Consider the following 27,137-nt stretch of genomic DNA (forward strand, 5'->3'; position numbering starts at 1 on the left):
TGTGTACCCCGTGTGCCCATGCATATGTGCTGTGTGGGTGATGGGTGTCCCTTCTGGGCATGCATGGGGCACCCCCTGCCCCAGACCAGCGGGACAAGGAACGAGAACGGCGGCTACAAGAGGCACGGGCCCGGCCAGGGGAGGGCCGTGGCAACACAGCCACTGAAACCACCACGCGGCACAGCCAGCGGGCAGCCGACGGCTCAGCTGTCAGCACTGTCACCAAGACTGAGCGGGTCGTCCACTCCAGTAAGGGGCCAAGCAGGGCTCAGGGTGGGAACACGTCCATTCCACTGGCCCCCATGCCTCTCACACCCTTCCTCTCATCCCCTGCCCCTCCAGATGATGGCAAACAGACGGCCCGCACCACCACCGTGGAGTCCAGTTTCGTGAGGCGCTCGGAGAGTAAGGCCGCCCGGCGTCGCCCTGTGCCTGCCTGCCTGCCTCCTCAGGCTCTTCCTCAAGCTCTCTCTCCGTACTTTCATCTGTGTATCTCTCTGTCCAGCAGTCACTTTCTCTTCTCTGCCTGTGGCTACCACCATCCCGCCCCATAGCTCCCCACCCCATCTCCTGACGTCCAGCCCAGGCCCTCCCCCTGCTCCTCTTCCCCTTTCTTGCAGATGGTGGCGGCAGCACCATGGTGCAAACCAAGACCTTCTCCTCCTCATCATCCAAGAAGATGGGCAGGTGAGCCCAGGCCACAGGGGACGTCAGTGCACATTCCTTCTACGGAGGGGTAGACCGAGGTGCTGGGATGTGATATGCATACAGCCAGGGAGGGGCAGGTGGGAGTCAGACCACTCCTGCTCCCCTCATGATCTCACCTAATCCCGGGGGAGGCCAGCGATTTGCTCTGGGTCTCACAGCTCTGAGTGGCAGTGATAGCATTGAACCCTTAGAGAGGCCTACCTGCCACACTGAGCTGCCTGGTGGCACTGCCACTTCCCAGTGTCTGCAGACCACGTCCCACGTCACAGAGCATGGGGCTACTCCTTCACCCCATGAGGGAGGGACACACCCCTGTGTTACAGAGGATGTGGGGCTGGTAGGATCAGCACTCAGGCTGGAAACCAGAGGGGACTCTAGGTCAGAGAGGCCTGCGTTCAGGTTCTTGCACTGCCCCCCATGCCTTCTGAAATCTGAAGCCAGAGGCCTCAGTTTCCTCTTCTTTAGTGGAAATAAGAGTCCCTCCCTCCCGCCTCTTGTGAAGTTTAAAGTGGCACAAAGGAAAGGCTCAATAGACATGAGCTATTATTATTATTACCATTACTATTATTACACTCGTCGTCTTTATTGGTTGACAGTTCCCAGATCTGAACTCACCTGTAACCTGATGATACAGTGAGCCTTCTCAGAGAACTCCCCAGGGGCCAAGTCTGTTGAAAGAGCTTGGCTCCCATCTTCCTGTCCTTTGAGCCTCAGTCCACTCCTCTGTAAAATGGGTGTGATGACGCCTCCCTTGCTGGCCCAAGTTGCGGGTCGTGGAGATGCCGCAGGGTATAGGGTGTCGAGCGCGACAAGACCTCTCCCTTGGCGATTGGGGGTCGAGGCTCAGGAGCGGCCTAACACTCGCACCCCCAACCCCCAGTATCTTCGACCGCGAGGATGAGGCCAGCCCGCGGCCCGGCAGCCTGGCGGCGCTCGAGAAGCGCCAGGCGGAAAAGAAGAAAGAGCTGATGAAGGCGCAGAGCCTGCCCAAGACCTCGGCCTCCCAGGCGCGCAAGGCCATGATTGAGAAGCTGGAGAAGGAGGGCGCCGCGGGGTAAGTGTCAGCGGGGGCTCGAGGGGCGGAGCGCGCTGGGCAGTGGTGGGCGGGGCCAGAAACGGGAAGGGCGCGGCTGGAGCTGTGGTGGGTGGAGCCTGAAGGTCAGGGAAGGCGGGGCCTGGGACCCGCTCTGTGGGCGGACAGAGGTGGCTCCCCCTTGCCCTTGTGACCCCGCTCCCGACACCGTCCCCGCAGCAGCCCTGGCGGACCCCGCGCAGCCGTGCAGCGCTCCACCAGCTTCGGGGTCCCCAACGCCAACAGCATCAAGCAGATGTTGCTGGACTGGTGCCGAGCCAAGACGCGTGGCTATGAGGTGAGCTCTATGAGGCCAGGCTGCCTGGCGGACCCCGCAGACCACAGCTCAGCACCTCCCTCTTGGCTGAACTCCTTCTCAGCCGCCCACCCCCAACCCCCGTTCCGCCTCCGCACCCTTCACAGCCACCATGCCTGGCAGGGCAATTGGGAAGCCCTCGTCTGGGATGAGCTAACAGGCTCAAAGAGGACACATAACGTGCCCTAGATTACAGAATAAGTGATTAAGTGGCAAAGCCTGAGGGCCCCTTGCATGGTGGGCACGGTTCAGGGCCAGACCCCACCCTTGGGATCCCCTTCTCATTGCTCCTTGGGGGGCACTGGTAAATTTCTATATATAAGGGAAGGAGTGATGGAGGCATGACCATGGCTTTAGCTGGGTGGTGCTGGGCCTCTTGGTTGCTCTGTTGCAGTAAGTAGCAGACATGGCAGTTGACAAACTGAGTTGAAGGAGGCTCATGTTCTCACTACTCACCCACTGTGCAGCCTTGGGCAAGCTACAGGGCCTCTCTGAGCCCACTTGCCCTAGGTCTGGAATGCTAAAACGGTGGCTGGTAGAAGGTATGGGGGAGCTGACCAGTCCTCCCACCACCCATAGCACGTGGACATCCAGAACTTCTCCTCGAGTTGGAGTGATGGGATGGCTTTCTGTGCCCTGGTGCACAACTTCTTCCCTGAGGCCTTTGACTACGGGCAGCTCAGCCCGCAGAACCGGCGCCAGAACTTCGAGGTGGCCTTCTCATCCGCCGAGTAAGTGTGGGCCCCAGCCTTGCTGGTGTTGGCTGGGCATCTGGGGCTGGGCATCTGGGCTAGGCCCAGGTGCCCTGAGGCCCCCTGGAGCTGGCCAGCCGCACTGTCAGGCTGCGGCTGAGACCCCCTTCCCCAGAAAGCCCCTGTCCTCTTCCACCCCACCCACTCGTTGCTGAGTATGCCAGGTGCCCGCCGGAACGAAGGAGCCGCAGGCCCGCCTACCAGCCCGGGCCAAGGCCCACCAGGTGGCCCTGTCCATATCCCCTCCATCCTCCCTCTGCCCCCTTCTCCCTCTCTTTCTCCCTTCCTCTGTCCTGTTCTCCTCCCACTATCACCAGAGCTTCCTGCTCCCACGGGATCCCGGCTGGAGATTCCAAAAGGAGGCTCCTGGCCTGGGCACCGTGCCCGCCCAGCCTATATAGGTGTTGCCAGAGGCTTATATAGGACATCAGCAAGCCCTCCACTTTGGAATCGTTGCCCCGTCTGCTCACCTCACCCTCAGCACCTTCCTCTATCTGTCTTTCCTTCTCTCCGTTTCTCTTTTTGGTTCCCTTCAGATTTCTTCCTCCTCCTCCCTCCACTTCCTCTCACGCCTCCCTCACCCCCCCTCCCTGGGGCACAGCCCTCCTCTCCAACCTTGGCGCCAACGCCATTGCCCCCCACCCAGCATTCCCGCTTGCCCAAAGAGTTCTCTGCACCTGTGACTGGTCTGGCCCCCCCACCCCTGTCTGCATCGCACACCATTAGTGATGGGTAGTGAGCGGCACGTCCACGATGGGGAGGGGGCATGCGGGAGGCTGGCAGACTGCGGCACTGAGAACGTAACTGAACTCATGTCTCTGTGTGTGTGTGTATGTGTGTGTGTCTCTGTTCTCCTCCCCTCTCTCTTCTCTGCCTCTTCCCCCTCTTCCCTGCCCGGGCCCCCCCCCCCCCCCCCCCCCCCCCCCCCCCCCCCCCGCCAGGACCCATGCGGACTGCCCGCAGCTCCTGGACACAGAGGACATGGTGCGGCTTCGAGAGCCTGACTGGAAGTGCGTGTACACGTACATCCAGGAGTTCTACCGCTGTCTGGTCCAGAAGGGGCTGGTAAAAACCAAAAAGCCCTAACCCCTGCTCGGGGCCCCACGGTGAGAAACGCCGCCTGGCCTGCCTGCCCTGCTTTGCTGGAATCTGCTCAGCGGGGCAGAAAGAGAGGCCCCGGAGGTGGGTGGGGGAAGCAGGGGACCCTGAGAAGAGCCAGAGGGAGCCAGACATGGCCCTGTCTTCTGGCAGTTCAGGGCCTAACAGGTGAGACCATTCTCCGGAATGGGCAGTGATAACCCAGGTGAGCAGGATTAAGACAGAGGGAGCCCAGGGGAGGCACCTGACCCAGCCTGCTGCTCCAGGACAGCTATCTGAAGAAAGGGCAGACTACACTGGGATCTGAACAAGTTCAGGCTAAAGGAGGGAGAGGGTGTCCCAGGCAGAGGGATGAGCCTCTGCACAGGGCTGTGGGCGAGAGAGATGGAGAGCATGACACACCCAGGAAGGAAAGGAAGTTTTGTCTGGGTATGAGGGGGAGGAAGGGGCCAGTCAGGAGTCTGAACTTCCTCTTAAGGACAAGGGTCATAAAAGGTTTTCAAACAGGCAGATGTATGTGGTCTGGTTAGCATTCTAGAACAACCCCTTTGGATGAGGGATGGGGAGGGGGTGGACTAGACAGCTGGAGCAGCTTAAGGAGAGGGACAGGCTTCCTGATGGATCCGGTTTGGGGAGAGACAAGACGGGTCAAGAAAGCCTCCCAGGCCTCCAGTTTGGGCACTGGGGAGTTGGTGGTGCCATGGTCCAAGTTGGGGAGCTCAGGAGCAAGGCCACTTTAACAACATGTTTCTGGTTGGGGTCCTGGATCCCCAAGCCAGCTGTAGTATTTCCTGTGTGGTTACCTCAGGGCTACAGTAAAGAATTCAGATCCTGAGCTAACTGCCCATTACAGATAAGGAGCCCAGAGAAGGACAGAGGTGGCTCAGAGTGTCCCAAGAGGTTTAGGTCAGAGCTGGGGCCAGAAACTAGAACTCCAGATTCCCCATGTAGTGGCTCTTTTCCTTGCCCCATCACTTTTCCCACCCATTTCATAGACAAAAAAAAAAAAAAAGAGGCCCAGAGGGAGCAAGGGGATTGCCTGAAGTAATGAGTCAGGGACAGAGCTCATGAGGGGTACACTCAGATGTCCCTCAGGGCCTGGAGCCATTGTGAGGGGCAGCCCACACATGCACACATACACTCAGAGAAGCCATGCAGGTGAGGGGAGGTTGGACTTGGTGCTGTCTCCAGGTCATATATGGACTTAGGCTCTGCTGCCCAGCAAGCTGGCCTGAAGGGAGAGGGGCCCAGCCCGGCCCTGATCCAGTTGGAAAGTGTGACTCAGCCGTGCTGTTGCTTGAATTGCTTGGTGTTTGGCCTGTCACTGGAGCCCCGAGCCGTGAGCCCCAGTGTAAACAATGGCTTTATAAGGTCTCCAGGGAAGACACCAGGGGTGGGAGGGAGCTCCACATTGGGGGAGGGAAGCTGGGATCCCTGGAGAGATAGCCACAGCTGGAAGAAGCTGCAGAGACAGGCTGCCTCCCCACCACAGTATAGCTGGGGAAACAAGCCCCGTCTGGGGCAGAGACGACCCCAAGGGGACGTAGTACATCAGCAACAGAGTCAGGAACCCCTCACTCATCCTAAGTATTTCCAAGGTCTCAAATGAGGCAGAGAATGACTATATTGTCGCAATAAAACTGAGTCACAGAGCAAGTCGGGTACAGCCTGGACTGAAACAGGCTTCCTCCCTGGAGTCCAGGTGAGCTGGGAGTAGGCCATGGTCCCAGGTTTGACCTTGAAGGCACAAGATGGGAGGTAGTCATGGGCCTTTGGGTGTCTTGGGAACAGGAGCAATTCCTCCCCTTATGCCTTTCCTGCCAATGGAGACTCACTTCACAACACTGACTGCATGCTTACTATATGCCAGGCATGGCAGATGGGAGGGGGTAGAAGTAGAAGTAGGTCTTGCCCTGGGAGAGGAGGGGAAATGGAGCCAGGGAGCACACTCTAGCTTTAGAGCTCTAGGGCTGTCAGTTGCTTAGTAGCTGCAGCCCACTCACCCCAGAGTGGGGAGAGAGCTCCTGCAGTGGGGAATAGGGGGCTCCAGGTAGGTGCCAACACCCAGGGCTGGAGGCCTGGGTCTCATGAAGCCCAGCCTTGCACCTACTAAGCTGTGGAGCTTGAAACAAACAACTCCTCTGCTCTGTGACTCAGTTTCCCCATCTGTAAAGTGCAGCTAGCACTCTGGAGGATGGACAGAAGGGTCCCACCCCCTAAGCATGTTGTAGAGGGCCCTGTCTGTATTGGTCCTATCATCTGCTTCCATTGCTCTACCTGAGGTGGGTGGTAAGGGTTAAAGAACTGCCCCTACCCACCTCCTCCGCCCTCCCCCCTCACTCCCTGGCCTCCATCACTTGCAGCAAGATTGTCCCCTGGAGCAAGGACAGGGTTTCCTGGGCCTCTCTGCAAGAGGTACCAGGCCAGGCAGCTGGTAGATAATCCCAGGCCCAGAGGGTCACTGGGCGGGTCCTGGCTTCAGAGAAAGATTTAACGGCCCCGCCCCCTCCGGATGCAACGGCCCAATTGAGAGGCTTGTGCCATTGAGGGTGGCCAGAACACGGGCGAGGTCGGGAGTCAGGACCTCCCCAGGGCTGGGGGTAGAGACACGGACCCTGCCCAGACCGGGATGGGGCACGGCGCTCCTCTCCTCCATCCCACCTCCACCTGCTTGGCTTCGGTCCCCACAGGGGTGCCTCCAGGCTTGAGTGAGTGGGGCCTGGGGTTTCCTGCTTCCCTGGAAGGCTTTTACCCCATTCAATCAAGAATCTGGAGTTTATGAAAGACCATCAAGCTGCGGCAGTGAAAAGACCTCCAGGTGGAGGGTCGCCACAAGAGGCAGGGCCAGCGCTGACAAGCACCACCGTGCCCCCTCCCCGCAGGATGCTGGTGGACTGCGTGCCCCTGGTGGAGGTGGATGACATGATGATCATGGGCAAGAAGCCCGACCCCAAGTGCGTCTTCACCTATGTGCAGTCGCTCTACAACCACCTGCGGCGCCACGAGCTGCGCCTGCGCGGCAAGAATGTCTAGCCTCCCCGCCCCCACCGCCCGCCTGCGGCAAGCTGCCCCACCATCCAGGCACTATCCCCTCCCTGTGCGCCTGCCCATCGCTGCCTTGTCTGTCGCGACACCGTGCCCCGCATACACACGCAGCGTTTTGATAAATTATTGGTTTTCAACGACCCTGACTCTTCTCTGCCTCTCTTGGGTGGTTAAATGGACTGCAGCCCCGCAAGTCGTGCCCCCGTCCCCACTCCGGCAACCGGGCATTTGGGTATGGGGGTCTTCTGGGGGTATTCAGGAGGCTCCTATTCTCCACCCGCCCGCAGCAAGGAAGGAGTCAAGTCTCAATTTAAGGTGGAAGGGGATTTAGTTGAGCTGGGGAGGGAAGAGGGGTTAGGAACCCCCAACTCCATCCCTGCCGGCTCCGGGACCGAGTGTCGGCCCTCAGCGAGGGAGGTGCTCCCGGGACGCTGAACGCTTCATTCTGTCCCCAGGGCTCAGGCAGGGGGGTGCTGGGGCTCCGGACCTACAGGTCAGCGCGGGCCGGAGACCCTTTGGCGGGCCTAGCGGGCGCCCGCAGGAACTCGGGGGGCACAGGATCGTCGGGTGCTGCCTTGCGGTAGAAGCCCAGCTCCTGCACCAGCGCGTTGATCTCTTCGCGGGTCATTTCGCTGAGTGGGATTCGCTGAAGCGGAGGAGGGGTGGGGTCAGCGCGCTGGGCCCCGCCTCTCGCCCCGCCCTCTGTCCCCCTCCCAAGGTCTCACCTCCAGTTCCTCGTAGCGGTGACCCAGCAGCACCAGCTCTGGGTCCGCCCCTGGGAGGTGTTTCATTACCAGGTTGTGGCTGGAGATGGTGTTAAGGTGGGTAGCCGTGGACCGAGGCAGGTGGGGTCTCCCGGGGCCTTGCTAATGTGAACAGCACTGCCTCGTTTGCCCAGGTAAGGCAGGGATCCCCATTTACATGTGAGGAAATTAGGGTTCAAAGAAGTAAAGGGCCCTCCTCTCTTTCCTGTGTCTGTCATCACTAGTCAATTTCTCTTGCCTACCCAAGACTACCTCAGAATTCTCTGGGCAGCCACTACCAATCAATTCCACTTGTCAGATGAAAACCATGTCATCCCTATGTTCGAAGTTAAGTGGAAGGAGATTTTCCCAGATCCTCTCCCCATTCTCCCTCCCCTGGCACACAAGAAGGATACTAGAATGGGATGTCCTCGGTGACAAAGGCCTTCACCTAGGGAGGAACCAGAGCATCAGACCCCAACCCCTCCCGGTACTGATGGGAAACTGAAGCCCAGTGAGGTCACACACCGAGGTGGGTGCAGGCTCCTGACTCCCAGCCCAGGGATCCTTCCCCACCCAATCCATTGAGACTATGTTGCCCACCCCCAAAAGGCTTGGGGAAACAGAGCTGGAGACCCCTTCTTTCAAACTCACCTCCTTTAGGCGATTCAGCTGTCATCCCCCACAGGTCTGGAGGGAGACAAAATGGGATAGTTCAGGAGTCCCTCACATCTGTCCCAACCACACCCTCAAGGCCATTTCACCCTGATCCCCAAGTTGGGTGGGGCTGTGGATTAACCCTGGAACAGAAGTTTCCAAGGTATGGAGATGGGAGGCCCCTTGTGGGCAGACGGGGGAACTCTGTACAGATGGGGAAACTGAGGCCTAGGGACACCAGGGGAAAAGAAGAGCAAGGCCAGAGACCCGAAGGGCACTTACCAGCCTTGGGGCTCTTGCCTGCACACCTTACTGACTGTTGACTCACTCCCAACGCCCAAGAGAAATGATCACCCTAATCCTCTCAGGCAGTAGAGACCTGGGCCAGGCCTTTGGCCCCTAGAACCTCAGGGCGGAGGCAGACCAGACGGAAAGAGCTCACAACTGCCCTGAGGGCCCCATTAGAGACACCTGCCATCTGGTCCTTGCCCCATCCCATGCAGTGCTGGCCCTCCCTGCCACCTGCGGCCCAGCCCCACAGACCATCAGGTTGCTTCCTCAACATGGGAGGATGGGAGGGCCCCTCCCTGGACTCCCTGAGGGGGAGCCACCTCCCAGCAGGAGTCCAGACCCCAGGACCCCCCATTCTAGTCCCCCCTCCTCCTCCCTCTCCTCTGTCAGACAGAAAACTAAGGCCCACAGAGGATCTGCGACGCTCCAAGTCACACAACAAGACAGGACTCTGGAGGGTAATTTCCTCGCGGGGGAGCGTGGGGGGCTGCTGAGAAGTTTGGGTGATGCAGTTCCCAGCCCCATTCCCTGGCTTTCACATGGTGGGGGGGGGGGGGGGGGGGCCCCGGGTCCCCCCCGCCACAGGCAAAGGGAGAGAGACCAACCGGAACGGGGGGGGGGGAGGAATTCCAGGAAAAAGTGGAGTGCTGGGGGGATGGGAAGTTGGGCTCCAGAAAGCAGGTTTGGGAGAGTCATAGGCAGGGTGAAGAGTCAGGGGACAGGGCCAACGTGTCTGGGGGCCTGCTGTCCGACAGGATGGGGAACTGGGGGAGGGGTTCAGATTTCCAGGCCGCAAGATCGCACGGTGGGTGCTGGGCATCCTGAGGCTGGGGAGCGGGAGGGTTGGTCCCGGCGCCTATATGGGAGTCGACAGGGTCCTGGGGCCACAGCGGGCGGTGGTTCCAAGGCTAAGGGGCCACAAGGGTGAGGGGTGGTGGTCCTCAGGCTGGGGGCCGGCTCACTTACCTCTACCCTCGCTCGGGCCAGGCGGTGCAGACGGTTCCAGTCGGGCCGGAAGGTGGTGGCGGCAGCCGCAAGTGCCGCGACAAGCAGCAGTAGGGGCGGCGGAGGCAGCGAGAGGTGCATGGGTACCGGGCCGAGGATGGTCCGCGAGCTAGAGGTGAACCGCCCGGCCACTGCGCCACGTCTGGGCCCGCGGCTGGCCCGCCCCGCTCGAGGCCCCGCCCCACTCGGGCCCACGCCCCCAGCGCTCGGTCTCCGCCCCGGGGCCTGCGTGGGGGCCTCCCGCTTGCTCCTGGCGCGTTCGGGCTCCCGTCTGGCCCTCAGGCCTTTTCTTTCGCAGTCGCGGGGGTGTCCACGCTCCCTCTGCCGACCGAGAGCGTGGACCCTCCGGCAAGATGCGGCCAGACAGTGCCCCCTCACGGCGGCAGGGGGCGCGGGCCGACTGCGGACGGACACGGGAGCTTCTAGGGCAGACGCTCGGCTTGAAGATGGGGAAACTGAGGCCTGGGGAATCTTTGTGTTTTTTATTTCTCTGGATGAAATTCTCATCTGGGTTTCAATGCCCTGGAGCACACATTGTGGCAACAGAAATATGAGTACTCTGTAGGGGCTGAGAGGATAAAAAGGTTAATACACGTAAAGCTCTTTAGAACAGTACCTGGCACAGTGTCAGCTTTCATTATTTCATTTCTTACCTCATAAAGGCCCCAGGACTCCGTTTTGTAGGTTAAGAAACAGGTTCAGAAAGGTAAACCGATTAAGTTGTGGATTTGGGATTTGAACCAGAAACGTCTCTGTGCTCATCTCAGCAAACGAAAGATGACTAGATCAGGATGCAACTTCCGCATCTTCAAGCCTAAGGCAGACACAGCAAATTGATGGCAGTTCTCTTTCCCACTGAATCTAGACTGGGACTCAGAATCCTTCTCAACATCAAACCAAGGCTGCATTACGACTTTCATGGACCCTAGGCATTTTTGCCTTTCTGGGCCCCTTCCTCCATTAAAAAAATATATTAAAAATGGGATCTTACAACTGCTTTAATAAAAAGATGAATACAATCCTGACTGGATTCATTACTATTAGATATTCATTCTTTTCCCCCAATTTTAAAAGAAATTAAAATTAAAACATTTTCGTGGACCCCTAGAAGTATCGTAGGCCCTTGATACTGAGCCTAATGGTTAAGTCAGGTCTGCACCGAGCCCTTTGCGGGTATCCTGCTAGTTCACATTTGCTGACTTTAGTGTAAAGATTTATAGACTTAGAGCTCTTACTTATTATTTAATTAAATTGTTAATTATTTAATATTCCATATAAATACATTCTCTGTAAATATTGTAAATATAATTGGTTCTCTCTAAATTATTGACATCATAGGCTCTGTGTAAAACTCTGTTTATTGCTGTGGAAGTGTGAATTCATCCAAGCTTTCTGAAGGGCAATTTGACTCAATAAATCAAAACCCTAAAAACCTTTCTTTGACCCAGTCATTCCACTTCTCAGAACTTGAACCAAAGTAATCATCAAAGAGGGGACCAATTGTTAGGTCAAGATTGTTTATCAAAATACTGTTTAGTGGGGCTGGCTCCGTGGCCAAATGGTTAAGTTCGCGCACTCTGCTTCAACGGCCCAGGGTTTCGCCAGTTCGAATCCTAGGCGCGGACATGGCACCGCTCATCAGGCCACGCTGAGGCAGCGTCCCACATGCCACAACTAGAAGGACCCACAACTAAAAATATACAACTATGTACTGGGGGGATTTGGGAGAAAAAGGAAAAATAAAATCTAACACAAAACAAAACACTGTTTATCATGGTGAAAAACTGGACACACAACCTAAGCATGTCACAGCAGACGATGCGTGAATAAATGATGGTACCTCCATAGGATAGGAAACCATGCAGTTGTTTAAAGTGATGTAGCATAGTGTTGAATGACATGGAGAATGTTCATAGTTATGGCATTAAATATCAAAAAAATAAAAGCTATGAGACAGTAATATCAGTTGGGAGTTGCAATGCTCTGGGCTGCAAGTCACAGAAACCCCAAGTTCAACTGGCTTAAACAATGAAGGGAATCTGTTCACTCAAATAACAAAAAGTCCAATGACAGCAAGGGCTTCAGGTGAGGTTTCATCCAGTTAATAAAGTCACCAAGACCTGATCTGTCTCCATTCTGGTTTCCACAGAATCAGCTTATCATTAGGCTAGCTACCTACTTGATGTCAAGATGGCTGCCAGCAGTAACCAGGGCCACAGACTTCTTTATTCATATCTAATTGTAGGGAAAATCTTCTTTTTTGGTGACTTCCTCAGGAGAGAAAATAAACTTTCTCTCCCGAAAGCTCTCAGCAAAAGTCTCCTTTTATCTCACTGGTCCATCCATGATCCAAACATGTGGCTAGGGAAATGGGAATTGCTCACTGACTTAACCAATTGGGACCCATTTCTGAAGCCTGCCTAGAAGGATATGGGCTGCAACAGATGTTGTGGAGGCAACAGCCAACCAATTTTATAAAATATATATATATAGGGCCGGCCCAGTGGCATAGTGGTTAAGTTCGCGGGCCCCACTAGGGTTTGCAGGCCTGGATCCCAGGTGTGGACCTACAAACTGCTCATCAAGCCGTGCTGCAGCGGCGTCCCACATACAAAATAGAGGAAGACTGGAACAGATGTTAGCTCAGGGACAATCTTCCTTACCAAAAATATATATATATGTATATACACACACACACACATATGTATATGTAAATATATATGCCTAGACCAAAAACCAAAATCTAGAAGGAAACAACCCAAGAAGTCAAAATGGGCATCTCTTGGTAGATGACATTATTGGTGAATTTTTTTTCTCCTTTACACTTTTTTCTGTATTTTCTATAATAAACATGTATTACCTAAACTCAAACAATAAACTTTGTTTACAAAAATAATGGAATATATGCCACAGGTTCCCTCTACCCCACGCCACACCCCAACAGGGGCCTGAGAATGGCTGAAGCCAGAGGACCCCACGGAGGCTGTGGTTTTCCTGCTGCCAGAGCCAAACCTCAGTACCCCATGAGCCCACATTGTTCTCTGGACAGATGCCACCAAACCACTCTCATTGCATTAACCTGGACTCTGCAGCCTCGAGGGGCCACAGCCTAGGCTGCTGAGGGCTGACTAGTCATCCAGTGGAACTGGTGGTAGAGACAGTGGCCACAACAGTACCGGGAACATTCTGGCATCAGTAGCCATGGGAGGCCCAGGATCTCCCAGTACAGATCTCTGCTCGTAATCCATGCCCTTATGTGGCAGTTTATAATCTAGGCCAGCAGCCTTCCTCAGGTAGGGCTGGGTTTGAGGTTTAGTCTGTGATGGGGTCAGGCTCAGACAGGGTCAGGGTCAGCACTTAGCCTAAGACCAGATTTAGAACTGAGTCTAGGGCTGAAGTCAGGGCTCAGTTAGTGATCAGGCTTGGGTCTCAGCTTGTGACCAGGATCAAGGATCAGTCTGGGATGAGATTCAGTGCATAGTCTGAGATCAGAGCTCAGTGTCTGACCAGAGTTTTGTGTGACCCAGAGTCAGAGCTCAGTATGATCAGGGTTCAGTATCAGAGTTCAGTCAATGATCAGGCTCAGGGTTTAGTCTCTGACCAAGATCAGGGCTCAGTCTGCCAGCAGGTTCAGGGTTCAGTTAATGACTAGACTTGGAGCTCAGTCTAACCCTGGGCTCAGGGCTCAGTCTAAAATCAAGAGTTAGTCTGGACAAGGGTTTGAGTTCAGTCTGTGACTATGGCTCAGTCTTAGGCTAGGATCAGGGCTCAATCTGGGTCCAGAATCAAGGTCTCAAGTTGATCAGCCTTAGTCAGGCTTGGATCAGGCTCAGTTCATGACTAGAGTTGGGGCTTAATGGTCAATAGATAGAGCTGGGATAGAGGCTCAGTCTTGGCATGGGATCAGGGCTCAGTTAACACCAAGATTAGGGCTTAATTTGGATCCAGGATCAGGGCCCAGGTTTAGTCTGGCTCAATGCTCTGTTCTGAGCTCCAGTAAAGAAGTTTCTGGAGACATGGGAGCCCAGGGCATGTTGGCCTGCGAATGAGAGCCCCCAGGCAAGCTTACATCCTTGCAGTAAGCCTCCCCTTGCCTGCTAAAGCTGGTTGTCCTAGAGTCTTCTAACCTACATGGCTCTGCTGCCCGAGATCCCCTCGCACCAGAATAAAAATAGCCACTCACTTCAGAGCAGCTGACAGCGGGTGCCAGGCAGCCTGGGGGGAGGAGGAGCTGAGGACAGGGAGGAGGGATGCCTGAGCTCAGCCCCAACAGTGTGACCTTGGGAAAGTCACTCCTCCTTCATGAGCCCATTTCCTCAGGGGCAGAATGGGAGGTAAGGATGACACCCGCCCCAGAGGGTGAGAACGAGGGGACAGTGCCATAACATATGGCACTTGGTACCAATAAGGAACCCTGGAGTGAAGTCTTAGAAGGAGAAATGCTCCTCCAGGGCCTGTACACTTTCTCTTCCAGAAGCCCTCCCTAAAGCTTACCTCTTCCACCTTCCCACAATACCCTGTAGCACCCTCTACATCTTGAGACATTTCTCAGCTAGTGCCCACAGTGTGACCTCCCTCATGATGGGCATGGGTCAGAGTGACTGGGGAGCGAAAGGAAGGAGGACAGACCCTTCTGTACCATTGCCATCCACAGATGCCTCTGGGAGGTGAATCAAGGGAAAGGAGGAGGAAAGAGGAAGGAGAAAGTCTCTCTCTCTTTCCTGCTCATGGTGGATTTACTCTGAGCCAAAGGGCCACAAGGGCACGTGTCCAAACTTTGCATCCTTTCACAGCTGGAACCTTCCACCCACCATACCTTTGCACCTACTGCCCTCTCTGCTTCCCAGGGCAGTTTTCCTTATTTCAATGTGGCTACACAGACTCTCCGCCAAAGAAGGGGTTCAACAGTCACCTCTGTGGGGGAATATTATCCACTATCTCCCTGGGAACCCTCTGCACTGTCTCCTACCAGCTGTGTAATCTCTAGGCCTTAGTTTCTTCCTCTGTCAATGGGAATCTTATTACCAACCTCACAGGGTTACTGAGATAATCCATCAACCACTAGCCCCCTCCTTTCCTCTTCCTGGCCCAAACAGCCTGAAGGGTACACCAAGAGTTTCCAGGAGGAGGCTGGACAGACTGTACCCTCTGCCTCAGTACACCCCCTCACCCCCTGGAGCGAGGGAACGGAGGGAGCCAGGAGGGGCCTCCGGAGACAGCCGTCTCCAGGGGGGCGGTTCTCCCTGGCAGCTGCCCCCGGCCTGCAGCCCCACAGCCTGTTATCAACCTCCTTAGTCATCACACTAGGAGCTCAAATATAGCTCTTAACACGCTCCCTTCTCAGCCCAGGTCCGCCCCCTGCTCCCTTCCCTTGGCAAGGCCATGTCTGGGTCTCAGAGCCCCTTCCCCTTCCCCCAAGGAATGTACCTACACCGGGCCTCGGTTTCCACATCCACCAAATGGGAAGGTTGGAGTAGATGATGATGATGGTGATGATGATGATGATGATGATGATGATGATGATGATGACAACAACGATGATGACGACCAGAGCAGCTGCCCTTACCGAAAGCTTGCTTGTGCCAGGCTGTGTGCTAAACACTTCATATGTCTTATCTTATTGAATCCTCACAGCGATCCTAGGAGGTATCTACTGTTTTTATCTCCTTTACACAATTCAGAAATCTGAGTGACCTCCCAAGTAAATCAGTGGCAACTCCAGAACAAAGGACTCTGCGCGTCTGAGCTGATGGAGGGGAGATGACGGGAAATCCTGGGCTGCCCTGCTGGGGCAGAGGAGCCCTCCATACACTCACTTGCATGACATTTGCCTGGCTTCCAAAGGGCACTGATGCCCTGTCCCAGCCTCAGATAGCTGAGCCCTAGGACTGGTCCTGGAGGCCTGGATCTGGCCCCAACTCCTTCCGGGATTGTATCAGAAGCCGGGTACTGTTGGAGGTCTCATTTTCTCAGCTGTAAAATAGAAGTCAGAGGGCTGCGCAGGGTAAGTTCAAATTTTCCCTCGCTCTCTGGTGGCCCGAGCACCACCCTCATGTCCACTCTACACCGCCACCCCACCTTCACCTCCAACTCCTCTACCACCTCTTCTTCCAGCAACATAACACCCCCACCACCTCTTCTGCCTTCATCGCTCCTCCACTTTTACTGTCACCCTCATCACCATTACCACCACCCCTTCATTCTACTATCTCCACCATCACCATCTGTACCTCTGTTAGCACCTCCACCATTGCAATCATCATCACCTCCACTACCTCTACCATCTCCATTTATCAGAACCATCACTATCACCTCCACCTTTGCCAGCACCATCACCTCCACCATCACTCTCAGTCCTTCACTTCCATCGTAATTACATACATTATCATCTCCACCTCTACAATCACTTCCTCATCACCACCATCATAACCTCCACAATCACTGTCCAAAATCCTTTCTACTCCAGGGCTCTAATATGGTCTGGGTCTTCACCCCTGCAAATTCAAGCCTCACAGAAATGCTGGCCCAGAAACACTGACTAGACCCAGAGACAGTCAAGCAGAGGTGGGAAGCCCATCCAGGAGAGAGGACTGAGGCATCATCCACATGACTTTCATGTAGGGGACCACACAGGCCCAAGAGGATACAGAGGTGACTGTTGGCCAACAGGGAGCTCTGAACATAAAACTCTAAACATTTTCTGCCTAAACGGAGCAGGGTCAATCGTCTCTAAGCAATCCAGCAATTCTGGAGGGATTGGCATTTCAGGGACTGCTTAGCAGATAAGAATGAGAGTGGAGAAGAGGCAGAAGCAGGGGGCCCACAGCCCTCCCTGGCCATATCTGAACTTGTCACTCATTCACTCTTCTCATTTATTCATGCGTTCATTCATTGAATAAACACTTCCCTAGGCCTGTTGCAGACCAGACCTTGTGTTGGGTCCTGGCCAAAGGACCTCCCAGGCCTTTTTTGACCCTCCTGCCAATCTGTTCCCCTACTGCTGGGCCCTTCTCCACCCCAGTTCCCTTCCTCCAGATACCCCAATTAGCTCGCGCTGGTCTTGGGTCACTGAGGGAGCTCCCTTTCCTCATTGAAACTCAGGAGACCTCCCCAGCTCACCAGGTGACCTTGAGAAAGTCCCTCTCCCAAACCACACCCAGTAAGTACTGGAGAGAGGAAAGCTGAGAGGAGCTGGGCGGGGAAGGGCCTGGCTGCGGACATCTGAGGGCAGGCGGCAGGTATCTGCAGAAGAGGAGGGGCCAGTGCTGTGGCTGAGATGGGAAAAGACTCCAGTTGCTGGAGCCTGAGTGTCTGGCTCTGAGATGGGAAGGATACAGCCAGGCGGGAAGCGGGCACCAAGGCCTGAAAATGGGGCAAGGGTGGGGGCCATGGCAAGCTCTGAGCTGGCAGGGCATCAGGAAGGTCATGGATCAGGGCAGGGACTCAGGTGTCTCTGAGGCCCTGAAGAGGGTTATGACCTCTGAGCTACTTACCTTTAGCTTACCCTCAGGTATGTCAATGCCCCTCCCTTGGGCAAGGGCTGGCCAGGCCTACAGGTAGGAGGGTGCAGACAGACAGACAGCCTCCTCCATGCTGCCAGTTGGGACCTGGCCAGGCTAACAGGCACACCCCTCCCCGCCCCATGGCCCTTCCAGCCTCAGCAGCCACCTTGAAGGGTTCCCAGGGGGTAGGCCACCTGGCCCTGGCCATCTCTAGGTTGGGAAGTGGGCGTCTGTGCCTTTAAATTCTCAGCAGGTTGAAACGGCTGATGACATCACTGGTTCCCGGGAGCGGAGAGGCTGGAGCCAGAGCCCTGGGAGCCCGGGAGCTGCCGGGGGCTGCAGACATGGAGGGCCAGAGCAGCAGTAGCCGCAGGAGGCCAGGGACCCGGGCTGGCCTGGGCCCCTTGCCCATGCCCCATGGGGTTTCCCAAACTGGGGCACCCTCCAAGGTAAGACTCCGAAAACCCAGCCCCCACATTCCTGATCCTTGGTCCCACACCCCCACACACACCGAAGGCACCCTGGTGCCCCTATCTGAGGGGCTGGCACTCTCCTCTGCCCACAAAGCAGGGCTCGCAAACAGGGCACCTTGGGGGCTGAGGGGGCAGTAACAGGACACCCAGAGAGTGATGGAGTTAGCCATCTCCAGAAGCCCCCAGGCTGGGTGGACTGGGTGTCAGGGGACCCAGCTGTGCTCCAGCTTTGCTGTGTGACCTTGGGCAAGTTGCTTGTCCTCTCTGAGCCAATGCAAAATGAGGAGGCTTGTCCCTGAAGACTAAAACTGTGACATCTGGGATGTCTAAGTTGTTAGTGCTGGAGGCGGTGTGGTGGTTGATGGGGGGAGTGCCGTGTGGGACACCTGGAGCCAAGGAAGATGCCCAAAATGCTGCCTCAAACAGCTGAGTTTCAGGTTCTCTGAACTGAGAAGGACAGAGGATGCAGACAGAACTGCACCTCTGGAGGCAGGGATGGGGCCACCCAGAGTGAGTGTAAACCTTCTGCCCTCCCTGGCAAAAGACACTCTATCCTGTCTTCTGGAGGCAGGGGCATCAGAAACAGGGGAGGAATGGAAAAGGGAGAGGAGGTCCCTGCAGGGCACCGTGACCCCCACTCCACCTGCTGGACCAAAAGGAGATCCCTGCTTGCCTGTCCTCACAGGTCGGGGAGAGGGTGAAGAGGGTCAGAGGGTACAACCTGGGCACAGAGAGGTGTGATGTTGGGATCAACAGAACTCTGGAATTCCTCTGAATGTTAGAATCACACTTGGTGAGAAGGGACTATTCCACGGGGCTCAAGCAAAATCCGAGCAAACGTGGGGCTCATAAATGCAGAGAATATGAGACCAAGTCTTCCCAGGGAAACTTTTGCAGTTTCCTTCATTTTAAAGACAGGGAAACTGAGGCCCTGGGCAGAGAGGTGCCTGCCGAAGGTCACACAGGACTGGGCTTGGAATCCACATGGCCAGGCTCAGCCCCGGACTCTTGCTCCTGCTTGGAGCTCTAGGAATGAGTGAGGAGGTCAGGGAGGGCTGTGGCCAAGGAGTTTGGGATGTTTGGCAGGGGGAGGAGCAACCTGAGGGGTCCTGGGCGTGGTGGAGGAAGGGAAGGGTATTCAACAGGCTGGACCCAGGGTGGGCAGATCTCGGGTGTCAGGTCAGTTGCCCTTGGCCAGGGGAGAAGCGGGGATGGCAGGGAGGGTTGCCCAGGGAAGCTGGCTCCAGGGTGGCCAGGGAGTGAGTGCCAGCCAGGAAGAAAAGGACAGCCCATGGGGTCAGGTTCACACTCTGTCTCATTTGAGTCGGGGGGTCTTAGTTTCCCCATTTGTGAAAGACGCATCAGACTTGAGGGAGAGAATAGGGGACTGTGTCCTGTTTCCTCCAAAAGAGAAGAAGATTGGAAGCAGAATGGATTGAGGGGAGAAATTAGGAAGAACTTCCTTGGGAAGATGTTCCCTTTTTAGCTAGATGGAGTCTGCTGGGGTCTATTTGGAAGTCAAGACCTGACCCCCTCGTTCGGGTTACCCTGATTCTTTGACTTGTCCTCTACAAGGTGGATTCAAGTTTTCAGCGCCCAGCAAAGAAGAATGCAGCCCCAGTGCCCTCGGAACCAAGGCTGGCTCTGGTACCTGTGAGGCCACGAGCAGCGATGCCACCTTCCTCAGAGGGCCCAAGGCTGGCTCTGGCATCTCCCCGACCCATCCTGGCTCCACTGTCTACCCCTGGAGGACAGAAAACAGCTCCTGCCCGCCGCAGCTCCAGCCTAGCTCCAACATCTGTGGGCCAGTTGGTGATGTCTGCCTCGGCTGGGCCGAAGCCCCCTCCAGCGACCTCAGGCTCGGTCCTGGCTCCGACATCCCTAGGGCAGCTGGTGATGTCTGCCTCAGCCGGGCCGAGGCCTCCCCTAGTCACCATGGGGCCCAGGGACCAGAAGCAGGCGCCACCTGCCTCCGTGGGACCCAAGCCAGCACTGGCCGCTTCGGGCCTGAACCTGGCCCTGGCATCTGAGGAAAAGCCCCCACAGCCCCCCTCCAGTTCTTCCCCAGCACCCAGTCCAGTTCTGTTGCCCTCTCAGGAACAGGCCCTGGCTCCAGCATCCAAAACATCAGCCCCAGCCTCCGTGGGATGGACACCAGATAAACAGAGGGCTGCCCCAGCGCCTAGAACTCTCCCCTCTTCTGAAGGGCATCTCCAGCCTCCCGCTCAGGAAGCTGGTCCTGTGGGCTCCCGATCCTTGATCCAAGCCCCCCCGGATCCCCGGATCTCCCCCTCCTTCAGAGCCCGGCCTGAGGCCCCCCGCAGCAGCCCTGAGGATCCTGTCCTGCCCCGGCCACCCCAGACCCTGCCCCTGGATGTGGGCCAGGGCCCTCCAGAGCCTGGCACTCGCTCCCCAGGACTTCTGTCCCCCACCTTCCGGCCAGGGGCCCCCTCAACCCAAACCATTCCTCCAACTCTGCCCAAGCCGCCCCGTTCTCCCAGCCGTTCCCCCAGCCGCTCCCCCAACCGCTCCCCCGGTGTCCCCTCAGCCCCTGAGATGGCCCTCCCCAGGGCTGGCACCCAGGGTGCAGGGCCTGGCAGGCACCTGAGCCCCAGCCTTCAGCCTCAAGAAACCCCAGCCCTGATCACCACCTCCCCTTCGACATCCACCTCGTCATCCTCCTCTTGGTCAGCTCAGCCCACCTGCAAGAGCGACCCCGGCTTCCGGTAAGGGGGCCCTCTCCTAAGAAAGACTGCTGGGGCTTGAGCTCTAAGATGAGCCATCCTTTCAGGGTGGCTTGCCCTACTCTGCCCCAGTTTACCTCTCTGAGGAAGTACCCTTGGAGGTGCTGGGACCACCACTCTGGGACCCTCAGAAGACAGTATCCCCTCCTAAGGGACTTACCCACCCTTACCTCAATTGATCTCCCCAGGGAGAGCCTAGGAGGAGGAATACTGGGCCCACTGTGGGTCCTTCTGAGGGTTTACACCCACAGCTGCCTCAGTTTTTGTCCCCGGGAAGAGCCCTGTGGGAGGGAGGTTGAGGACGACGGAGTAGTACCCAGCAATAACCCCTCCTATACCCCTACCCCCAGGATCACTGTGGTCACGTGGAATGTGGGCACTGCCATGCCCCCCGACGATGTCACCTCCCTCCTCCACCTGGGCAGCAGCAGCGATGACAGTGACGGGGCAGACATGATTGCCATAGGGTAAGGAGGCAGGGCGCGTGGACCCCGCCCTGAGCCCCTCGTGCCTCCTAGACCCTTACTCACGGGAGGGGCTTCTAGGGCGCCCCCCAACTCGACAGCTACCTCCCCTCCTCCCCCCCCCCCCACCAGGTTGCAGGAAGTGAATTCCATGATCAACAAGCGGCTCAAGGACGCGCTCTTCACAGACCAGTGGAGCGAGCTCTTCATGGACGCACTGGGGCCCTTCAACTTCGTGCTGGTAACGCCTCTCTCAGTCCCTGGACGGACGGAGACCCCCTGGATTCCTGGCCCTAGCTCTGCCTTGACTCACTGTGGGGCCCGCTAGGCTTCTGTTGCCGGGTGCGTGAAATGGGAGGATGGAGGAGCAGACCTTAAGGACCGGAAAAGTCGGGGGCGGGGGAGTTGTGTCCTGTCCCTCAGCCACATCGCCTCCTGCCGCAGGTGAGTACTGTGCGGATGCAGGGCGTCATCCTGCTGCTGTTCGCCAAGTACTACCACCTGCCCTTCCTGAGGAACGTGCAGACCGATTGCACGCGCACTGGCCTGGGTGGCTATTGGGTGAGCACCGGAGGGGTCCGTAGGTTAGTCCCCCGGACTCGGACCCACGCACTGGCAAAGTCCCCTCCCAACGCTCCACCCCTTACTCTGACGCCCGCCTCTCCCCAACCCCATCCAGTACCCCGCCCCTTTCCTGTCGGTCCGTGTTCTTTCCCTTTTCCTAGAACCCACCCCTCTCCAGGCTTCTCCTCTGGCTGGCTGGCCCCGCACCTCTCCACGCCCCGCCCAGTGTCTCACCGCCTCACCTAGGCCACGCCCATGACCCGCCTACACTGCTTCCCAAGGGCAACAAAGGTGGAGTGAGCGTGCGACTGGCAGCCTTCGGGCACATGCTCTGCTTCCTGAACTGCCACCTGCCAGCGCACATGGACAAGGCCGAGCAGCGCAAGGACAACTTCCAGACCATCCTCAGCCTCCAGCAGTTCCAGGGGCCCGGCGCGCAAGGCATCCTGGATCACGAGTATGAGCAGGGGCGGGGCCGAATGGAGCTGGGGCGGGGCTAGTGAAGGAGAGGTGGGTCTCAGAGGCTACAGTCTCTGAAAACTTGCCGCAAAGAGCTGTGTATCCGCCTGGGTGAGCCTTGTAGGGCGGGGCCTATAGAGGTGGGTGAGCCCCAAACCTACATCTAGGAACAAGAATGCTGGTTAGTTTGATGGGGCAGGAGGAAGCCTGCAAGGTGGAGCTTTGCTGAGAGGCAGGGCCTTGCTAAGGGTCGGAACCTAAATTTGCTTTAGATCCGCCCTCCCCTCCCCTGCTGCTTCTTGGAGGGCTGAAGGCTCTGCCACCACCACCCACCCACCGCATCATCGCTAGGGCAGCCAGTAGGGTTGGGTCGGATAAGGGTGGAGAAGGATCTGGTTGGGCTCTTCCACCCTGCTGACCCCCTCCCCCAAACAGCCTTGTGTTCTGGTTCGGAGACCTGAACTTCCGCATCGAGAGCTACGACCTGCACTTTGTCAAGTTTGCCATCGACAGTGACCAACTCCATCAGCTCTGGGAGAAGGACCAGGTGCGGAATCCCAGTCTGCACCCCAAAACCCCAAGCACACAGAGCATGCCCCAGGAACACCTGCTCCCTAGACTATGGTCCCTGCCCTGCCCAAGCTATTGTCCAATTCTACCCTCCTGGACTCTCACAGCTCAACATGGCCAAGAACACCTGGCCCATCCTGAAGGGCTTCCAGGAAGGGCCCCTCAACTTTGCACCTACCTTCAAGTTTGATGTGGGTACTAACAAATATGATACCAGGTGAGCTAAGGGCTGGATGAGGTGGGGACATGGGTTGGGGTCTTTGGATAAAGGAGACTGGGAAGAGGGGCAGAAGGCAAGGCTGGGGGCTGTGCCTTGAGCCCCAGCCCCTGAAACTGGGGCTACCCTTGCCCACTGCAGTGCCAAGAAGCGGAAGCCAGCTTGGACAGACCGTATCCTATGGAAGGTCAAGCCTCCAGGTGGGGGTCCTAGCCCCTCAGGACGGGAGAGCCACCGGCTTCAGGTGACCCAGCACAGCTACCGCAGCCACATGGAATACACAGTCAGTGACCACAAGCCCGTGGCTGCCCAGTTCATTCTGCAAGTGAGTCCTGGCCTCATCTCCCCTCATGACATCCCCATGTAAGCCCAGCTCAGCATCCCACTCTCCACCAGAAACCTTTGCACCTGCCTTCAGCAGCGTCCATTCATCATAGCAGAGTGGGAGTGGGTTATGATCTCCATTTTCAGATGAGGAAACTGAGGCTCAGAGACACAGCATCACTTGCCCAGGGTCACACAGCTAGTAAAGGGAAAAATTAGGAGTTGAACTCAGGCTAGTCTAACTTCAGAGCCCATGCCTTTTCCGCTAATCTCTAACTCCCTTCTTCTGAGAAAGGTTTAGGGCAATTTATGTTAAAGTTCACATAGATAGAGGGCTGGCCCGGTGGTGCAGCAGTTAAGTTTGCACATTACACTTCGGCAGTCCTGGGTTTGCTGGTTCAGATCCTGGGTTCAGACCTATGCACTGCTTGTCAAGCCAGGTGGTAGGCGTCCCACATATAAAGTAGAGGAAAATGGGCACATGGATGTTAGCCAAGGGCCAGTCTTCCTCAGCAAAAAAGAGGAGGATTGGCAGCAGATGTTAGCTCAGGGCTAATCTTCCTCAAAAAAAAAATTCACATAGATAATAAGACCAGCAAAATCAAAACATTTACTCAAACCTCAGGTAGCATTCATTCATATCCATTCATTATTTATTTACCATCTCACCATGTGCCAGGCACTATTAGAGAGGGTAGTAATGGGGGGCGGGGCACAGAGTACATAAATAAAAAATACAAAGCTTAACTCTAAATAGGTACTATAATTTAGCATTGTGTTAGATTGAGGTCCCTGGTTGACAAAGTAAAAAGGAGAAATCCCAGAATGTCAGAACCGGACCTGAGAGACCATGTAGTCCAACTCTCTGTTTTTCTATGGGGAAACTGAGGCTCCTAATGGGGTAGGCACATGCCCCAAGTCATACACAGGCTCAGGGGCAGGACTGGGTAGGTCCCATCTTTTCAACTCTGAAACCCAACCCTGGGCTCTCCGATTCTCTTGATCTGAGAAGAGGGAGCCCTGCAGGCCAGAGAGTGTTTTCCTTGGTAACTTTGTCACACGGTCAGTCGGTGGGGCGTTGGCCAATATCCTCAGCCGAGGATGGAAATCTCCCGTGTCTGGCCTCCTGTGAGCTTTGGTAAAAGGCTTGGGTGAGACATTTAGCCCTCAGTCAGAGACCTCACCTGGAGAACCACTCCTTTTGGGCGACCTACCCTGAACTTTGTCCCTCACAAAACGTGACCTCTGGAGCACCTGCTACGTGCCAGGCCCTGTGCGGGGCACTTCACATGTCATCCCTGAGTGCTTTAGCAGGCCCTGAGATGTCCAAATTCTCCTCCCAGTTTTACTGGTGAGGGAAACTGAGGCTCAGAGAACTTAAGTCTCTCACCCAAGGCAACACAGTCAGAAGGGGGCTCACTGAAACTTTTGACCCCGCAAGGCCCTGAAGGGTATTTCCAAGAGCACACCCTGTCCAGACCCACTGTTCGGAAGCCAGGGGCGGGAGGGGATGTGCTGGTTTCTTCTGGAGAAGCTTGGCTTAGAAGCTGAGGACAGAGGGAAACCTGAAACCAGATGAAAGGGGAGCAGAGAAAAACCTGAGGCTGGCACCATCCTTGTCCTTCCCTGAGGGACAGAGGTGGAACCAATACCCTGGCCACCTGCCACCCCAGCCACCGCAGCAACACCACCCACATGGCTGACCCCTTTATCGGCCTGGGGTGACCCTGGGAAGAGGATACTCATGGTTATAACTGTCTTCATGGACCGATGACAAACAAGGTAATAGTGGCCCCTTAGTACAGGTGGGGAAACTGGGTCTTGGCTTGGCTAGGGGCTTACCTGAGGTCATGCAGCACGTTAGTAGCAAAACCTGGAAATGAACTGAGGTCTCTAGCCTTCTACCAGGGCTCTTCTTGTCAGCTCAGGGGCTGTTCAGCTTACACCAGAAAATCCAGTGCGTCATGGGACTTTACCTGTGTCCCTTGCAAGCATATAGGCGAATCATTCACTGAGTATGTACTGTGTACTGGGAAGTTTATGGGATGCTTTACAAATGGTGTCTCATTGAATCTGCTGAATAATCCCAAGAATTAAATAAGATCATCTGAGTTTATAGATAAGAGCTCTGGCGTTCAGAGAGGTCGAGAAATTCACCCAGGGTCACACAGCCTGTTAATGGCAGAGGCAGGGCCAAACCCATGGTCTACTAGCTTCAAACCTTGTGTTCTCACTTACTCCTTCAGGAGGCTATGGACAGAAAAAGCCCTGGGCTGGGAGGCAGGAAGCCTGGCTTTTATCCTAGACCTGTTCTGCCTCAGTTTCCCAGTCTGTACAGTGGCTTCAAAGGCCCTTCATCTCAGCCAGTTTGTCCTGACTCAGGCCCAGGGGCTCTAGGGCCATGGGATGCTAGAGGGCCTCCCCTGATGTTGCCCCCTGCCCCTGGGCAGTTCGCCTTCAGGGATGACATGCCACTGGTGCGGCTGGAGGTGGCAGACGAGTGGGTGCGGCCAGAGCAGGCTGTGGTGAGGTACCGCATGGAAACAGTGTTCGCCCGCAGCTCTTGGGACTGGATCGGCTTGTACCGGGTAAGAAGGGCAGGGGTGGGCAGCGACTTGGGGAAGGAAGGGCCTGGAGGAGCAGCCGGGCAACCAGGTGGGATCACTGGCTTCTGCAGAGTTTGATTCCACACCAAAAGGCTCCTCAGGTTAGGGGTTAGGGGTCACAACCCTGATTCCTCTTCCCCAGGTGGGTTTCCGTCACTGCAAGGACTATGTGGCTTATGTCTGGGCCAAACACGAGGATGTGGACGGGAACATCTTCCAGGTACTTAACAGGAGGAGGAGAGTGGGAAGAAGTCCCCGTTGGACTTAGGGACTCAGGACTTGGTTTGAGTGGTCCTGAAGCTGCCTCCCTTACTCCAACCTGGGCCTGTACCCCCGGGGCCCACCAGGTGACATTCAGTGAAGAGTCGCTACCCAAGGGCCATGGAGACTTCATCCTGGGCTATTACAGCCACACCCACAGCATCCTCATTGGGGTCACTGAGCCCTTCCAGGTGAGTAGGCCAGACTGCACGGTCGGGGGTGCCATAAGACCCTATTCACATGCTACATCCTCTACATTCTACTCTGTGACCTCCTACAAGTAGCCTGGCCTTCCTGGGTCTGCCGGTGGGGAGGGTTGGAGTAGTTCCAAGAGGCCTCCGTGGCCGGTTGGGGAGCAAGGCACCTCAGTGACCAGTCTTCCCCCAGATCTCGCTGCCTACCTCAGAGTCGGCCAGCAGTAGCACAGACAGCTCAGGTGCCAGCTCGGAGGATGAGGATGACAGCACCCTGGAGCTGCTTGCACCCAAGTCCCGCAGCCCCAGCCCTGGCAAGTCTAAACGGCACCGCAGCCGCAGCCCGGGCCTGGCCCGCTTTCCCGGCCTCGCCCTGCGACCCTCATCCCGTGAACGCCGTGGCACCAGCCGCAGCCCCTCGCCGCAGAGCCGCTGTGTGCCTAGGGTGGCCTCTGACACGGGCAGTGATGGTAGCAGCTGGGGCAGTAGTGAGGAGGGGCCCTCTGGGCTGCCTGGCACCTGGGCTTTCCCATCATCTGTGCCTCGAAGCCTGGGCTTGCTGCCTGCCTTGCGCCTGGAGACTGTAGACCCTGGGGGTGGCGGCCCCTGGGGACCTGATCGGGAGGCTTCAGCCCCCGACAGCCTATCTCCCAGCCCCCAGGGCCGGCAGGGGTTAGAGGAAGGGGGCCTGGGGCCCTGAGGGTGGGGTGGACAGGAGGGCCCAGGTGGCCCCCACTCTGCCCCAATCTTCTGTAAATCCACCTGCCTTCCTCCTGCTGCTACTCCAGCTTAATTCGCACCTGCCACTCTGTCCTGGCCAGGGGTGGCCAACTGGGGTCCTCCAAACTCAGTCCTGGCACCTCAACTGTGACAATCAGCAAAGCCCTATATGAGCCCCCATCTGGGATGGGGGCGTGACCTGGAGGTCATCGATTAGGAATTAAATTCTCCAGCCTCACTCCTGACTCCTTCCTAACTTGTTAGCAGTCTGGGGGTGGGAATAGTCAGAGGAAGGGACTAAAGAGGCGAGAGGATGACAGATCTGACAATTACCAGGCAATAGCTGTATACA

The 27,137-nt window shown here is 56.5% G+C and overlaps 3 protein-coding genes across 9 annotated transcripts in view; 2 read left to right on the top strand and 1 right to left on the bottom strand.

Moving 5' to 3' along the window:
* SMTN (smoothelin) overlaps positions 1–7,131 on the top strand; it is a 22,097-nt gene extending 14,966 nt beyond the window's left edge. For 2 of the 5 annotated variants that reach the window (XM_046640452.1, XM_046640450.1), the window contains exons 15-21: positions 85–249; positions 343–405; positions 621–687; positions 1,589–1,762; positions 1,961–2,078; positions 2,676–2,827; positions 6,829–7,131. In XM_046640452.1, the coding sequence (XP_046496408.1) occupies positions 85–249; positions 343–405; positions 621–687; positions 1,589–1,762; positions 1,961–2,078; positions 2,676–2,827; positions 6,829–6,979 (890 nt within the window). In that variant the 3' untranslated portion in view covers positions 6,980–7,131. Of the gene's footprint in view, positions 1–84; positions 250–342; positions 406–620; positions 688–1,588; positions 1,763–1,960; positions 2,079–2,675; positions 2,828–3,789; positions 3,955–6,828 lie in introns of all 5 variants that reach the window. The other 3 variants (XM_046640451.1, XM_046640454.1, XM_046640453.1) reach the window with 3 other exon arrangements.
* Positions 7,132–7,300: 169 nt separating this feature from the next.
* Positions 7,301–10,360, bottom strand: SELENOM (selenoprotein M). The gene is made up of 6 exons (XM_046640458.1): positions 10,341–10,360; positions 9,649–10,255; positions 8,389–8,424; positions 8,151–8,185; positions 7,717–7,795; positions 7,301–7,637 (listed from the first exon to the last, which is right to left on the bottom strand). Exons 1-6 carry the CDS (start codon positions 10,343–10,345, stop codon positions 7,479–7,481), a joined length of 921 nt encoding a protein of 306 aa, XP_046496414.1. The 5' UTR covers positions 10,346–10,360; the 3' UTR covers positions 7,301–7,478.
* Positions 10,361–16,971: 6,611 nt separating this feature from the next.
* On the top strand, positions 16,972–27,013 carry INPP5J (inositol polyphosphate-5-phosphatase J). Of its 3 annotated transcripts, none has more exons than XM_046640442.1 (13): positions 16,972–17,638; positions 19,238–20,388; positions 20,757–20,873; positions 21,003–21,111; positions 21,199–21,314; positions 21,613–21,891; positions 22,329–22,440; positions 22,571–22,680; positions 22,822–23,005; positions 25,455–25,592; positions 25,753–25,830; positions 25,958–26,062; positions 26,156–26,434. In XM_046640442.1, exons 1-13 carry the CDS (start codon positions 17,456–17,458, stop codon positions 26,291–26,293), a joined length of 2,820 nt encoding a protein of 939 aa, XP_046496398.1. In that variant the 5' UTR covers positions 16,972–17,455; the 3' UTR covers positions 26,294–26,434. The 3 variants fall into 3 exon arrangements, with proteins under 3 accessions (XP_046496398.1, XP_046496396.1, XP_046496397.1); XM_046640440.1 differs by having other exon boundaries at positions 16,978–17,638; positions 26,259–27,013; XM_046640441.1 differs by lacking the exon at positions 21,199–21,314 and adding an exon at positions 21,315–21,431 and having other exon boundaries at positions 16,980–17,638; positions 21,716–21,891; positions 26,259–27,012.
* The last annotated feature ends 124 nt before the right edge of the window (positions 27,014–27,137 follow it).

The sequence above is a fragment of the Equus quagga genome, chromosome 15, assembly GCF_021613505.1.
Source record: "Equus quagga isolate Etosha38 chromosome 15, UCLA_HA_Equagga_1.0, whole genome shotgun sequence".
Lineage (NCBI taxonomy): Eukaryota > Metazoa > Chordata > Mammalia > Perissodactyla > Equidae > Equus > Equus quagga.

Bases quoted from the DNA above. Each gene is read 5' to 3' on its own strand.
- INPP5J (XM_046640440.1), top strand. From the start codon at position 17,456: ATGACATCACTGGTTCCCGGGAGCGGAGAGGCTGGAGCCAGAGCCCTG. The intron at 20,389-20,756 runs GTAAGGGGGCCC...CCCTACCCCCAG, and splicing joins AAGAGCGACCCCGGCTTCCG to GATCACTGTGGTCACGTGGA. The intron at 22,681-22,821 runs GTGAGCTAAGGG...TGCCCACTGCAG, and splicing joins ACTAACAAATATGATACCAG to TGCCAAGAAGCGGAAGCCAG.